Raw genomic sequence first — 15819 nt, 5'->3', positions numbered from 1 at the left:
AATATGTACCTTAGGTGACTAAATTGGACGTCAGTGCTATGGTACCATAATCTACCATTAAAAATTGTGCAATTTTGGCCATTTAAAAGGACAGCCAACTCCAAAAATAATATTGTGTAAAAAGATAGATAATCCCTTTATTCCCCATTGTCCATTTTGCACAGCCAACATGGTTATATTAATATAGTTTTTACCTCTGGGATTAGCTTGTATAAAAGCCTCTTCTGACAGCCCCCTGATCACATGACTATTTATTATCTATTGATTTTAGCCAATTAGTGCTGGTTCATGCACAACTCCGCAGGAGAGATCACAATGTTATCTATATGGCTCACATGAATTACCAGTCTCTTGTTGTGAAAAGCTAATAAAATAGCATGTGATAAGAGGCTGTCTGTGTGGCTTAGAAACAGACAGAAATTAAGAGGCTTAAAGGGACAGTCAAGTATAAATTAAACTTTCATTATTCAGATAGGACTTTTAATTTTAATTGACTTTCCAATTTACTTTTATCATCAAATTTGCTTTTTTCTCTTGGTATTCTTAGTTTAAACTAAACATAGGTAGGCTCATATGCTAATTTCTAAGCCTTTGAGGGCTGCCTCTTATCACATGCTTTTTAAATCTCTTTTCAACACAAAGAGACAGAAAGTACACGTGGGCTATATAGATAACACTGTGTTCAGGCACAGGGGATTATTTAAGATCTAGCACAAAACAATGCTAAATTTAAGACAATAGATAATAAACAGTCACAGTCATGTGATCAAGGGGCTGGAAGAAGGTTCCTAGATATAAGGTAATCACAGAGGTAAGAAGTATATTAATATAACTGTGTTGGTTATGCAAAACTGGGGAATGAGTAATAAAGGGATTATCTATCTTTTAAAACAATAACAATTCTATGGTTGACTGTCCCTTTAAATGTTATAAAGTATATTAATATAACAATGTTTGGTTGTGCAAAACTGGGGAATGGGCAGTAAAGGCATTATTTATACTCAATACAGCATATTAAACATGTTGTTTCATCACATTTATTAAATAACATCCAAAATACATTTGCCTACATTGCTTAGAGAGATAAGTATATAAGTATTTGTCTAGCTTTAAATAATAATAATAATAATTCAAAAAACCTGTAAAAAAAAATAACAGTAGCAACACTGAGGTTTAATGTATTTATTATATTTTAAAAAAATGGTTCTTAAACAGCTCTTGTTTATTATATATAGTTTAAAATTACATTTATTTTATTTGTAATTTAAGTTAATACATTTACTTTATGTGTAAAAGTCATCATCTTGATGCTCTAAATCTAAACATTAATATGTTAATTAAGTGATTTTGGTCACACAAGCGATTGTATCTTTGGGGATTATATGGTACAGACATGGATCCTTTGAGAGTTGGAAACATATTGTTACCTTATTTACCACTTAATGGTACATATTAGTTCTTTAAGTTGTAACTATGACTCATTGAGAGTACAACCAAAGCAGTTGTACCCTAAGTGTTCACAAACAGACCCCAAGTGTAACCTTTTTTTCTGACAGTGTAGGATTATAGCTATGGTTAAGGCTATGGTTAACGCATTAGGGCTAGGACTAGGGTTATAGCAAGGTTTAGGGTTTACTTTTGAAAGCTTGATGTGGTTATTGTTAACTGTTGGATGCCATGGTTGGATGGCTATGGTTAACATTTTGTCTACAATGCATCCCTCTGTGGCATCCAAATGGTTTGTAGGAGTTTGCGCCTCCTGTAGCAATGAAGTCTATGGTATTGATGCTGGCAACATTGCTACCACACTGTGTAGTGTCCATGGTTGCATTCTGTGTTTTTTAATCTGTATTCCAAGAACGTTCCACTGCAAATAATCTATCAATCATTCTTTTTTTAAGGTGTGGTTTATCCATTCTTTCCACGACTGGGCAGATACAACCTGAACTTTCATGAAGCCCAGCAGGCATGTCAAGATCAGGATTCCATTATTGCCTCATTTGATCAACTATATGATGCATGGAGGTCGGGCTTGGACTGGTGTAATGCAGGCTGGCTTAACGATGGATCTGTGCAATACCCTATAACAACCCCCAGAGAACCTTGTGGAGGCAGAAACACTGTTCCTGGAGTCCGGAATTATGGATACAGAGACAAAGATAAAGGCAGATATGATGTCTTCTGTTTCACGTCAAACTTTAAAGGTAAGAAATGTAGCTGTCTCCTTTATCACACAAGAAAATATGATAAAAAAAACAATAAATCCTTTATTTTAATCTAATACATACAATTTATCAGTTACATTAATGATATCAGAATTCACTACAATGCCTTAATATTGCAACCAGGATATCAACACTATACCGACTATAATTATTTATTTTTTAATTTTGAATTTAGTCTGAAAACAAAGTATCACAAAACAGGTAAATTCAAGCACTTAGCATTTAGGGCTCAATTTATCATCCACTGGCGGACAGGGCCATACATATTTGCACAGCCAATCACAAGCAGGTAGGAGCTGTCAATCGATCAGAAGAATGGATTTATACAAGTTGGTGGAGTGTTCTGTTTGTTTTGAAGTTGATTATGGCTTTGTTTTGTTTCTATGCAGAGCCCCAGGTAAGTGTCCACTCCTACAGCTGTAATTTGTGTAAAATATCTATGTTTATTCTTCCCCACTTTAACTTAGCTTAAGTCTGTTTTGCATATATTTTTCCCCTATTCCTAGACACTGAGCTTTATTAAAAAAACCCTTGTTATGCTGCTGGGAAGTTTCGTGATCATGTTCAAAATTAATTGAGATTCATTTCACCTGTGTTTTCTGGTGGATCACCAGTGGCCGGTCCTTCTATTACCATATATAGTTGTGTTAAATGTCCCAATACATGATATCTTGAACAGCAAAAATTAATGGTAATTGAGTATATAAAACCAACACTGGGAAAAAACAGGATCTTTAACTCCTTAATGACCAGCAACATATAGGGTCTTTCTATGGGGGTGCTGCTTTCAATAGTGCAGTCTTGCTGCCAGAGGCAAGCCCATGCTATTTTATCAAGCCTTCCGGGGGGAGGTTCCATTATAGCCACACAATCCCTTAACTACCAGCGACGTACAGGGTATGTCGCAGCCGTTAAGGGGTTAAATTTGTTTCATTTTTAAATATTTGCATTGTTACAGTATTGTAGCTGGGAAGAACAGTATTTGTCTTGGCAACCTTGCAGACATGAAAAATGTGCTCTCTGTTGTGGTTGCAAGAGTTCTGGGGAGTTCTAGAGGCGGGGTCAGTACTTTTCATCTAAACCAAAAGTCAGCATGAAGGATTTATAAAGAGTTGACTTGACTATGTGAACTATCTTGTCTTGTGGTCATGTCTCACTATATCAAAACTGACACATTTGTCTCTTTTTACTCTAATTTGTATTTATTTTTTAGTTATGTTAAAGTGGACTGTTTTGTAGAGCTCTTTTTTTAGTTTTTATTCATTGGTTTGTAATGGTTTTTAAACAAAATGTAACAATGGTATACTTGACAGTGGAAGTCATTATATGCCATGGGAAGTTATTTAAAGGTATATTAAAGATTTTAAAAACAAAAACATTTCCAATTTACTTTTTTTATCAAATGTGCTTCATTCTCATTGTATTCTTTGTTAAAGAGCATTCCTAAATAGACATACTACATGGAAGCCAACACTGTTGCTATCTAGCGCTCTTGCAGATGTATAACATTGTTTAATGTATTCTTGCAATGCTGCTGCCAGTACCATATAGTACTCCAGAAACGTGCACAATCCTGAGCCTACTTATATACTTTTCAATAAAGTATAACAAGAGAATACAAGTAAATTAAAGAGAAAATAAAAAGTTAAATTGTATCCTCTGTCTAAATCATGAAAATTGGGGTTTCGTGTCTCATGGCTTCTCATACACATTCATATGGTGATACACCGGAAATAACCATTTTTTAATGTTAATATGTTTTTTTAATTATATAAGCTGTAAAATTAAACTGAGCAATTAACTTGTTTCTCATATAACCAAACATGGTAAATAACAGTAATATGAATTATACATGACAAAATCCTAGATAATCTAATAAAAAAAATATAAGCATCTGTTCCAATCTGTTGTCATTATAATCAGGAATTAGTAGGATTACTATCCAAAACAGGTTATAGATCTTTAGGGACTTCTCATTTTGTAGAATGGAAAATTAAAACCTAGAAAATGCCACTTTAACATTACATATTATATTTCAAGGTGTAAAAAAAAAAAAGTTCCATTTTGGTGTGATCAAAATTTCCTTAAATAAACACTCAGGGATAGGCACAGACAAAGGCTGTGGAGGACATTTTCCAAAGTACAGACCTTAGTGAAGGTCACCAAGGTAAATTTGAAATTAAAAACATTATTTTATAATGCTTGGTGTTATTATACTGATGCAGATACCACTGATCCTATAACCAGCCCTCCTCTGGCTATACCCATGATCCAGTGTCACTACTGTGTCTTTGTATAGTGTTGGGTGTTATTATACTGATGCAGATAGCACTGATCCTATAACCAGCCCTCCTCTGGCTATACGCATGTGCCAGTGTCACTACTGTGTCTTTGTATAGAGCTGGGTGTTATTATACTGATGCAGATACCACTGATCCTATAACCAGCCCTCCTCTGGCTATACCCATGACCCAGTGTCACTACTGTGTCATTATATAGTGCTGGGTGTTATTATACTGATGCAGATACCACTGATCCTATAACCAGCACTCCTCTGGCTATACGCATGTGCCAGTGTCACTACTGTGTCTTTGTATAGAGCTGGGTGTTATTATACTGATGCAGATACCACTGATCCTATAACCAGCCCTCCTCTGGCTATACCCATGATCCAGTGTCACTACTGTGTCATTATATAGTGCTGGGTGTTATTATACTGATAAAGATACCACTGATTCTATAACCAGCCCTCCTCTGGCTATAAACATGTGCCAGTGTCACTACTGTGTCTTTGTATAGTGCTGGGTGTTATTATACTGAGGCAGATACCACTGATCATATAACCAGCCCTTCTCTGGCTATACCCATGTGCCAGTGTCACTACTGTGTCATTATATAGTGCTGGCTGTTATTATACTAATGCAGATACCACTGACCCCATAACCAGCCCTTGTCTGGCTATACTCATGTGCCAGTGTCACTACTGTGTCATTATATAGTGCTGGGTGTTTTTATACTGATGCAGTAACCACTGATCCTATAACCAGCCCTCCTCTGGCTATACGCATGTGCCAGTGTCACTACTGTGTCTAGCGCTGTGGAATCTGTTGGCGCTCTACAAATAACCGATAATAATAATAATAATTATATATCGCTGGGTGTTATTATACTGATGCAGATACCACTGACCCTATGACCAGCCCTTGTCTGGCTATACGCATGTGCCAGTGTCACTACTGTGTCATTGTATAAAGCTGGGTGTTATTATACTGATGCAGATACACATCCAGTAGTTCACTCAGGTTTTAACTTATTCCATAACTTATCACTCAGTATCGCTAGCAGTCTCTTGACAAGCAGCAGCCACTAACTTTATTCACACTAAATATTTTTATAATTTCTATTATTTAATCAGAAAGAAAATATATACTAAGGTTGTGGCAGACACTGCAGGGGCTAATCACGGACACCAATGTCCGTGTACTGACAACTTGCCTATCCCTGTAAACATTTTAGATGGATCCATTATGGAGCTATATGACTATATTGACATAGAAGCACCAATAGTTTATAATTGGTACATCAGACATACACTTAAAGGGATAGTAAAGTCTAAATTAAACTTTTATGATTTAGATAGGGCATGTTATTTTAAACAACTTTCTAATTTACTTTTATCATCAAATTTGCTTTGTTCTCTTGTTATTCTTAGTTGAAAGCTAAACCTAGGTAGGCTCATATGCTAATTTCTAAGCCGTTGAAGGCTGCCCCTTTTCTGAATGCATTTGACAGTTTTCCACAGCTAGAGGGCGTTAGTTCACGTGTTTCATATAGATAACATTGTGCTCAATACTTGAAGTTATTTAAAAGTCAGAACTAATTGCCTGAAATTCTAGTCTGTCAAAAGATCTAAGATAAGGAGGCAGTCAGCAGAAGCTTAGATACAAGGTTATTACAGAGGTAAAAAGTATATTCCTATAACAGTGTTGGTTATGCAAAACTGGGAAACGTTAAATAAAGGGATTTTTTTTTTAAACAATAACATTTTTGGTGTTTACTATCCCTTTAATTGACAAAACAATCCAGGGCTTAGAATTCTATAAAATAGGCATCTAGTGTGCTTCTGTGTCAATCCTAAAATGCTTTACTTTTTGTTTTGTGTTTAAATAACAAAATTATAGCAGACTTGCTTAGAAAACTATGTTTTAGTGCTTTTTTGTATAACTAATGTGCTACTGGCTGCCTTCTCCGTCTGGCAGTGGGCAGCATCTGATGCTAGCAGTTATCATTACACAATTGCTTGTGCAGCCACTCACCTCTGACCAGGATGATTTAACTCTCCCACCCTTGAGGTGGTGGAGAGACTAAGTATTAGCAGTCTTAAAGGGACAGGAAACTGCAAAATTCTTTTTCGTGATTTGGATAGAACATACCATTTTAAACAACTTTCCAATTTACTTCTATTATGACATTTTCTATAATCTCTTGTTATCCTTTTCTGAAGGAACAGGATTGCACTACTGGCAGCTAGCTGATACATCTAGTCAGCCAATCACAAGAGACACTTATGTGCAGGCATTAATCAGTAGCTAGCTCCCATTAGTGTAGGATATGTGTGTATTCTTTGTTAACAAGGGATACCAAGAGACCGAAGCACATTTGAAAATAGAAGTGAATTTAAAAGTGTCTTGAAATGACATGCTCTATCTGAATCATATAAGTTTAATTTTGACTTTTCTATCCCTTTAATACTACAGCTACTTAATTAGCATTTCAAACCAGCTCAGACAATCTTGCTACACTCAATCTGTGCCCGCAGCTTCATAAATGGAGCCCATAATATAAAATACTACACCCTCATTTATTGCTTGGTTGCTCCTTGGATATGCTAATAACGTTCACTTTTATGATGTGGACACTGAGCGGTCATGAATTTATATATGCTGTTATGGACTATTTTATCTAAGGCAATATGACAATTGACGTTTTCTCAAAATACAGTAGTTATGTTTTCTATAAAACTGGGCTAGAGGTTTGCAATCAAATGTATTAAAATTCTCTTTATGGACTAATTTAATTATTTCACTGTTTCTGTAAATTTAGTATTACAAGCTGACAAAACTTTATATAAGTTTCAGTTTTTATGTAATATATGGAAGGTGTAACAAAATGTATAGGTCTTAGGCAAGCCATTTATTTTATTTCATCAGTGTGTTGTTCATCTAAACCATGTGATATCGCAATTAATTGATAAGATTATGTTATTTCTGGAAGCATTAGACTGAGAACACAGATTTCTGGCATTTGAAGACTCTAATGTGAATTTAAGTGTGCTGTTTCCATAGCAATTGTTTTCCTCGCTGGCTTTCCCAGACTTTGTTTAACAACGTATGTTCATTTAAGATTAGGTAAAAGCTCAGTTATACAATGTCTGAAAAAAAGTAAAAGCACAGAATTCTTCTAAATGGTAAAAAAAACTGTTTAAATTTCCTCAGTGTTTTCTTATCACAAGTGTGCATTAAGGTTCATGTTAAAAAACACATTTTCAATAATGCATTTGAAACAGATTTTTTTTTTTTTTTTTTGGAAGCAATACAAAAGCTGAAAGCTTTATTATGCTGCAGCACAAACAGGGATCTGGAAGTATTGCTCATTTTCTTCAGTCTCTAGTGCTGTGCCTTTTATACATTGTTCAGTATACTATTGTAGAGGCGCTATATATATATTTTTTTTTTAATTGAAGTAATAGAGAGCTTTGGGCTTCAGAGCTTTAAATGATATTCATGATTTTCTCAACATTACTGCTTGGTTTTTCAATACCTTTTTAAATCTTGTATTGAATAGTATAAACATTGTTTGCAGCAGAATTATTATGTTATTGTCAATTTAATTATTACTTCTGTTATTAAATTTGATTTGCTCTTAAGGAATTCCTTGTAGAAGAACATTGTCATTTCAGGATCTTTTTAATTTGTATACTTTAATTATGATGTTATTGAGCTACTACTGAAATATACCTCTACAAATAATTAAGTAGAGCTAAAAGTCAACCTATTGAGACCAAGATCTGCTTCAGCATACATGCAATCTCTGTTGTCTACTGGAAAGGAGGCGGGAGCTTTGTAAAGAGTGGTATTGAGCTACTACTGAAATATACCTCTACAAATAATTAAGTAGAGCTATAAGTCAACCTATTGAGACCGAGATCTGCTTCAGCGTACATGCAATCTCTGTTGTCTACTGGAAAGTGGGCGGGAGCTTTGTAAAGAGTGGTATTGAGCTACTACTGAAATATACCTCTACAAATAATTAAGTAGAGCTATAAGTCAACCTATTGAGACCGAGATCTGCTTCAGCGTACATGCAATCTCTGTTGTCTACTGGAAAGTGGGCGGGAGCTTTGTAAAGAGTGGTAGGTTGTGATGACAGAGAATGAAAGCCGTAGCTCAGAGATAGTGGTGGCACCACTCATGCAATTTAAAAAGAAATTTAGCATCTGTTAGTTGGTTGATTGCTCTGTTTGTGTACCTGCTGTTATCACGTAGCACCTATGTAGTGCTGGCATTTATTTGCATATAGAGACTTGCTGGTTCACACCTGCTGGTCTGTATCTGTATAGTGTGCCCTAATAGCTAGCCTGCACCCATGTAGTGTCTCTTACTAATTTATTGGAGGCTAGTGTAAAGTATGAGTTACATGGGTGGCATAGGATGCATGATAGGTGATTTTTGGAACTAACAAGTAATTTACCACGTCGTTGAGGTTAATTTCAGTTGAATGTTGTGGCACAAAACTGCTAGGTACAACTACAGTGTCACGGTTACTACTCTCCAGGCAATTTTTTTTCATGTGCCTGTAGCTGTCTTCAAAGTTATTCTCTTATTTTAACCCTTCAAACAAGTTATTCTCTTATTTTAACCCTTCAAATGTGTTGGTTGGTGAATTTGTGCATTTTTACATTGGACGCTGCCATCTTGGAATTTAAGTATACTTGTACCCTGTGACCAAAGTGGCGAACACTCACAGACATTGTTGCATGCTTGACAAGCTGTATCATGCACTTCAGTTTAGCTTGCACAATACAAAGCAGGAGCTCTATATACTTGCAGTTTTTTTTTAGATTTTCTTTTATGTCACCTTTAAACTGTGTAAAAAACTGCAAACATGTAACTCTTCTGCGTTCTATTGTATGAGCTGATCCATAGTGAAAGGTACAACTTTCAAAAAGCCACTGATCTGTGAAAGTGCACTGCATCTGTCACAGGATGCAATAAGATGCATGTACCAAGAAGGTGGCACCCGTATAAAGATACAGAGCTTTGGCAATTGATTTCTTTTATGGTTTAAAATAAAAGAACAGCTTTAAAGAGAGCTGCGGGTACAGGGGGAACAACAATAGCATGATGAGTAGTAACCATGCTACTTCAGTCAATGAAGCAAGTCTTAACAGATGAGCTAGCTATTTTTTTAAAAACAGAAAATTCTGGGATATCAAGGCTTCAAAAGCTACCCTTTATAACCTGCTGCAAGACTGGAAAAGCACGAATAATATTGTAATTTCAGCCTAATGGTCATCAATGATATGAGGACTACTAGCTCATTTATTATATTATTGTCTACTCTCATTGGTAGTAAAGGAATATACTAAATGTTCTTTCATTTGTGTTATCCGATTGTATTATGCGCACATTAGCATTATTTTTTTGGGGATAGTTATATTAATGATTTCTTTTACAAATCTTCTGCAATTGAAAAAAATGATATATCCCCTACCTCTGTTAGACTAATAAATATATTTTTATTTTTTCACTAGGACGTTTCTACTACCTAATACACCCAACCAAATTGACATATGATGAAGCGGTGCAGGCTTGCATCAACGATGGAGCTCAGATTGCCAAAGTCGGCCAGATGTATGCTGCATGGAAACTTCTTAGCTATGATCGATGTGATGGTGGGTGGTTAGCTGATGGAAGTGTCAGATATCCAATATCGAAACCAAGAAGAAGATGCAGTCCTAATGAGGCAGCCATCCGCTTTGTAGGCTTCCCAGACAAAAAACACAAGCTATTCGGTGTTTACTGTTATAAAGCATAGAACTGCAACTGCCTAAAAGCACAACAGTATTAAAAACCATTAAGAACATGTGAAAATTGTATTTTCAATATGAACTCATGCAAGCTAAAAACTGTGATAAACCTTTTTAATTACTGTACAAATAATTATAAAAACATGTAATTCTTGTTTATTGTCTTTTTAAATTTTCTTTATAGACCAGCTTTCATTAGATAATAAACAAAAATTTCATTTTTTTTTTAAAAAAAAGCTCTAATTAAAAAAATAATAATTATACAATCATACCAAATATATCCAGTAGTTTAATGAATAGGGCATGCCATAGCTTAATGATTGCTAATTTTCAAAAGAGGAATGTAGTTACTCAAATAGAAGCGTATAAAGCACATTTTTTTATAGTTTATATACTGATATTTTAAAATGCACTACCAGGAAAAACAGATCAGCAGGTTTGAATTATGTCCTACTGGTGTTTAATGTATTGTTTTGGAAGGAACACCTAGCTTAGAAAGCTTGCATTTTCACTGTATTTGCTTTAAAAATGGCTTGGTTTATAAACTATTATTTGAAAGGAGAAAAAAAAAAAGATTAACCCAGTCACGTAATAATCACAACAAGAATTGTGTCACCATTTAAACTGTATTTTTATTATGTATGAAACATTGATGAATGTTTTAATTATTAACAAATGAACCCTCCTTCCTTTTAACTTGCTATTAATGAAGCCTGAGAAGTGTTGTATTACAGATACCTTTGAGTAGCATTACTGGGTTATTTAACCCCTCTGCTGCCAGAGTGCTGTAGAGACATTGCACAGCAGTGTACTTTAACTGCCGAAGCTTTTTGATGAGACACAGGATCTACTCAGGGCAGTTGTTTAGGTGAACTGCTGGACAGAAAAAAAAACAAATAAAATATATCAAATGTATTATATGTTAGCCTTTAAAATGTTATTGACTTTATAAATAACTATTTAATATTTCACTCCTATTTACAAATAAAATTATAATTGGAAAACCATATTGAAATAGTGTTATAGTTATATAATATGTAATCACAATTATCAAGCTATTTGTTTCTGTTAGAATTTTTCATATATAAAACCATTATTTATATGGTAGGATATGTCTACTAAATGTTGGTCATTATTATAGTTAAAAATGACGTTGTGTGTTGATTCATTTTACAACACAACAAATTGATTTATATTTTAACAATGCACAAGAAAATTGGTGAATGTATTTGCTTAGAGAAATGATTTGCTGTTTTTTTAAACAGATTATCCCTTTTAAAAAGTAGCGTTATTTATAGTAAAATGTTAGTCTACTTTTCCATTGTTTACATTATCTATCAACTACATGTTTTTTCAGTAAATATAACTGTGTGGTATATCATAAATATATGTCTCATGCAACTAAAGGTCACACAGATAATTTAAAATGTGTTATGGTCACCTATAGGACAAAGTAAACTTTGGAAATACCATATAATTTATATGTTACATATTCTGCCAGTGTGCTTTAAAATATTATAGTACAGATGTTCACACTGTCCTATATGAGGACATGATATGTATAGAACCACAGTAAAAAAAAGTTAACTATTATAAGCATGTAGAAAAGAAACTTGACTATTCTATGTTAATTAAATAATTTTTTTAACGACAAGCACATACAACAAAAAGATGCCATTCAAAGTATTACTTTATTATTTAAATAAAAAATAAAATTAAAAAAAAATCCCTCTGATTGAATAGTTCAGCTCATTTTAGAATTTCACACTCTTCTAAATGTATGCAGGTACTGTAATTTATACTATCATAGTTTTATTATGAAAATGTCCCCTGGATTTTATATTTGTAGAAAATGTAGGCCATTCTTTACTAAGCTGTTTTACATCATGTGCGCAGACCAGTCAAAGGTTCCATATGTATTCCACAAGTCCTCAAAATCGCCCATGGTTCTTGTAATCCTCTTTATGTGGGGGAGATGTTGATAAGAGTATTTTATTGGGTAAAATAGAGGCCTTGTGTTTTCTGGAGATAAAAACTTGACATTTGTTCCTGTTTAAGCCTAGAGGGCTGCCAGATAGTTTCTGTTGAGATAAACATAGTGGCATTAAAAAGTGATAAGCTATGAACATGTATAAGCATTTGTGATCTCTGATTTGCCTTTTAATTTGTTTGCATATATATTTTAACCTCTTAAATTTAATGTAAGATTTTATCATGAAGCTTTAAAGGAGAAATTTTACCCCTTTACTAAAATTAACAGACAGATTATTTAAATCCATCTGAACTGTTAACTTTAATTGAAAAGATTTTGTGTTCTGAGAAAAAAAAATAATCAAATTTTACCAGCCAAGAATCCAGCTGTAGCAGATCATTCTACTACCTTCACAATTCCACCGAAAATGTTTGTGTTACCATTTCATTAACAAGATTTGACTGTCCATTTTAACATTTGTGCAAATAGTCAATTCTGATTTGCAGGAGCAATGTAAAGTTCTGAATTACAGCTTGATTTCACAACCACAAAATATGGAATGTAACCCCTTTGGTGATAAAGAGGGATCAAATTAGTTTATCAGAAAATTCAAGGAAAAAAGTTTTTTTTAAATATAATATCCTTTTCAGTTACAAAAATATTTCAACACTTTAGGAAAACAGAAATTAACAGGTACAATTAAAAGAGCTTTAAAATATATAGTAAAATTGAATGCTACCAATCAAATATGAGCTGGGCTTGTTCTACTTATAAAAAAAAATAATGGTGCTGCAGGGAAAATTAATTGTATTATATGAAAAATGTGACAATAAATTACTAATTATTTTATTTGTTGGGCTATGTTTTTTTATTTGGTATAACATGAGTATTTTTTTTAACATATACTGTAAAAATGTTAATATATGACCAACATTCAAGCAGCAAGCAATAATAGACTTGTGGATACAAATATTTGGCTAAAACAACAAATAAAAAAAATCCATATTTTAATTTGCCATGAAAAAAAAGTATATTTGCCAACAGATTCTATATACACATACAAAATAAACAATAAATCTAATCAATGGCCATTTTGTTAATAGAATCTATTATCAAATACATATGGTTGAGATAGAAACTACTGAATCAATGATAATGATTCATGATTGCATATATACTTTTTCCTCAGTCAGCTGGTCCTTCATATTACAATTATATATAATTACTACAGTTACAATGTTAGTTATTTTTGCTGTGTTCTCTGCTAAAGAAGGTTCAAATGTATTAATGTTTAAATTAAACTTCATCCCAAAATCAATTCATTTTTTTTTTTTTTTGCAGTTAGCTGAGTGTAATTTATTCATGATTTCAATATGACTGTAGGTATATTAATATATAAAAACCTCCACACTTTATTTAACATTTATGCTCAAAAGACAGAACAATACATTAAACTTAGAGTGGAGACTATAAATTGTGTGGGTATATCACTTCCACTACATATTCATCCCTATAGTACATCCACCACAGATTTAAAACCAACAACAATTTAAAAAATGGGCTCTGGGGCTAATTGTGACCCACGGTGTGTTATCTGTTACTGGTCCGTGTATAGCATAGGGTCATATTAATCTATATCCCTTAGTTACTCTGTCTGGATCGACCAGATACTCTTATAAATATTTCAGGTATTTGATCCTAAGCTGTTATCAAATACGAGTGCTAATAGTCTTCCTTGGGTAGGTACAGCAGGGGTGCTGTGTGACAAGTTCTCTAACAAATCGATTACTCATCCGCAATCTTATCATTATTCATTAATGTATGAGGACTTTAAATTTTGTCAATTTCTAAATGAGTTTGCCGTTCATATGAAAGGCTTCGCAATGTGATAGTGCTTTGTTATTCTTACGTTTAGTAATCCTGATACATTGTACCCTGCACATTCAATCATGTAGTTACTATATCGTATACACACGTTATGTCATCAACTATCACAGTGTGATTGTACTTTTTTATTCTTATTCAATTATACTGATACATTGTATCATCACACACTCAATCATGTTGCTACTATCTCTTATATGCACATACACCATACTGTATACACAGCCGTTAATTGAAAATCTTAAGCCGGTAAAACTGTTCTATGTGTAACATTGTCTGCACAAATCACAGGACAGGTATTCTACTATATATTCAAACTGCCAGTTTAACTATAGTATATAGTTAAACTGGCATTATACAAAAAACATTCATTCGTTCAATGACCGTTCTCTAGCACTCAATCAACAGCAGACTCGTGGTCACAAACTTAGCCCCGCCCACCAACGCATTTTATCACTATGCCCTGATGAAGTCACTATGCGTTTAATTTCATTTTAATTCAACATTAGGGTAACCAAGCCCTTCAATCCTTTTTCTCCCTTAAATAATATTAATATAATGACTGTAACAATATTTTGCTGGGTATGTAAATAATATCAGTATCCAAATTCCATTTGTTCAGGGTAAAATACAGTGTTCATATACATGAATAAAGTTTTGTTTTTTCTGATTGACCCTTCTGAGACAAACAGGTACCTACATTACAATTTTTAATTATTATGTTAAGCTTCTTGAGCATGTCTTGTTGTTTTAATGTAGTTTGGGAGCATAATGTTCTATCCTATTGATCTGGTTCAAAATTCAGTGCTCAGTGAGGTTTGAGTAAGGCTTAAAAAATAATAATAACATTGTTTAAAATATTTTTCCTTTTTTTTTTAATAATAAAAAAAAAAAAGCTAAAATGTTTGCCCCATATAGATATTAGGTTGCTTGTGCCCCTTTGCTTTCTATTGCATTATTAATGTATCTTCTAGTGAATTACTCCTGTATTAGCTCTGGGTTGGCTGTGAGTATGCCTACAGCTTCTCCGAAACCAACATGGGATTAATTCACAACACCATATTGGAGAGCAGTGATACTGTTGAAGGTGGTGTGAGTTCAACATATTTATACTACGGTGATAAGTATTTACTGTAGACATTAAAAATAGGCTGTATTTAAATATAATTGAAAACTCTGTAATAGGTGTTTTCATGTAGAAATTAAAACATACAAAGCCTTAAATTAGATCAGTTGTTAACAAAAGTTAAATATATGTCATGCAAACAAAAGATACAATATTGCCTACTCATTTATTATGTTCCCCTAAACATATGATTTGTTAACCTTGAAATATGCACAATGTACACAATACCAACTTTTTTAAAGTAAGCTCATATAATAAGATACCTCCTTTATCTTCTCATTCCAGCTACTAAGATTAGATAGATAGATAGGAAACTAAGTTGTGTTTTCTATGGTAGTTTAATTGCTATTGCCTGAAACTTCCTGCACCTTTCGCATAGTTTCTTCTTAAACATCTTTTTTCCATAGGTGGCTCCATCAGCTTGTGTCATATTTACCATTTCCTCAGACAAAAAAGTATAGTTTCTCACTCCAGCTGGTCAGTCCATCTCTTCCTTCATGGAGAAACTTTACAGTTCGTAACA

At 33.6% G+C, this 15819-nt stretch overlaps 1 protein-coding gene across 1 annotated transcript in view; it reads left to right on the top strand.

Annotated features, from left to right (window-relative positions):
• Positions 1-13135, top strand: part of HAPLN1 (hyaluronan and proteoglycan link protein 1) — a 189963-nt gene extending 176828 nt beyond the window's left edge. Inside the window, exons 4-5 of the mRNA XM_053701473.1 lie at positions 1902-2204; positions 10039-13135. Coding sequence (XP_053557448.1) covers positions 1902-2204; positions 10039-10322 — 587 coding nt within the window. The 3' untranslated portion in view covers positions 10323-13135. The remainder of the gene's footprint in view (positions 1-1901; positions 2205-10038) is intronic.
• Positions 13136-15819: the final 2684 nt, after the last annotated feature.

The sequence above is a fragment of the Bombina bombina genome, chromosome 2, assembly GCF_027579735.1.
Source record: "Bombina bombina isolate aBomBom1 chromosome 2, aBomBom1.pri, whole genome shotgun sequence".
Lineage (NCBI taxonomy): Eukaryota > Metazoa > Chordata > Amphibia > Anura > Bombinatoridae > Bombina > Bombina bombina.
The sequence above is the reverse complement of the archived record's forward strand: the minus strand, read 5'-3'. Positions and strand labels throughout refer to the sequence as shown.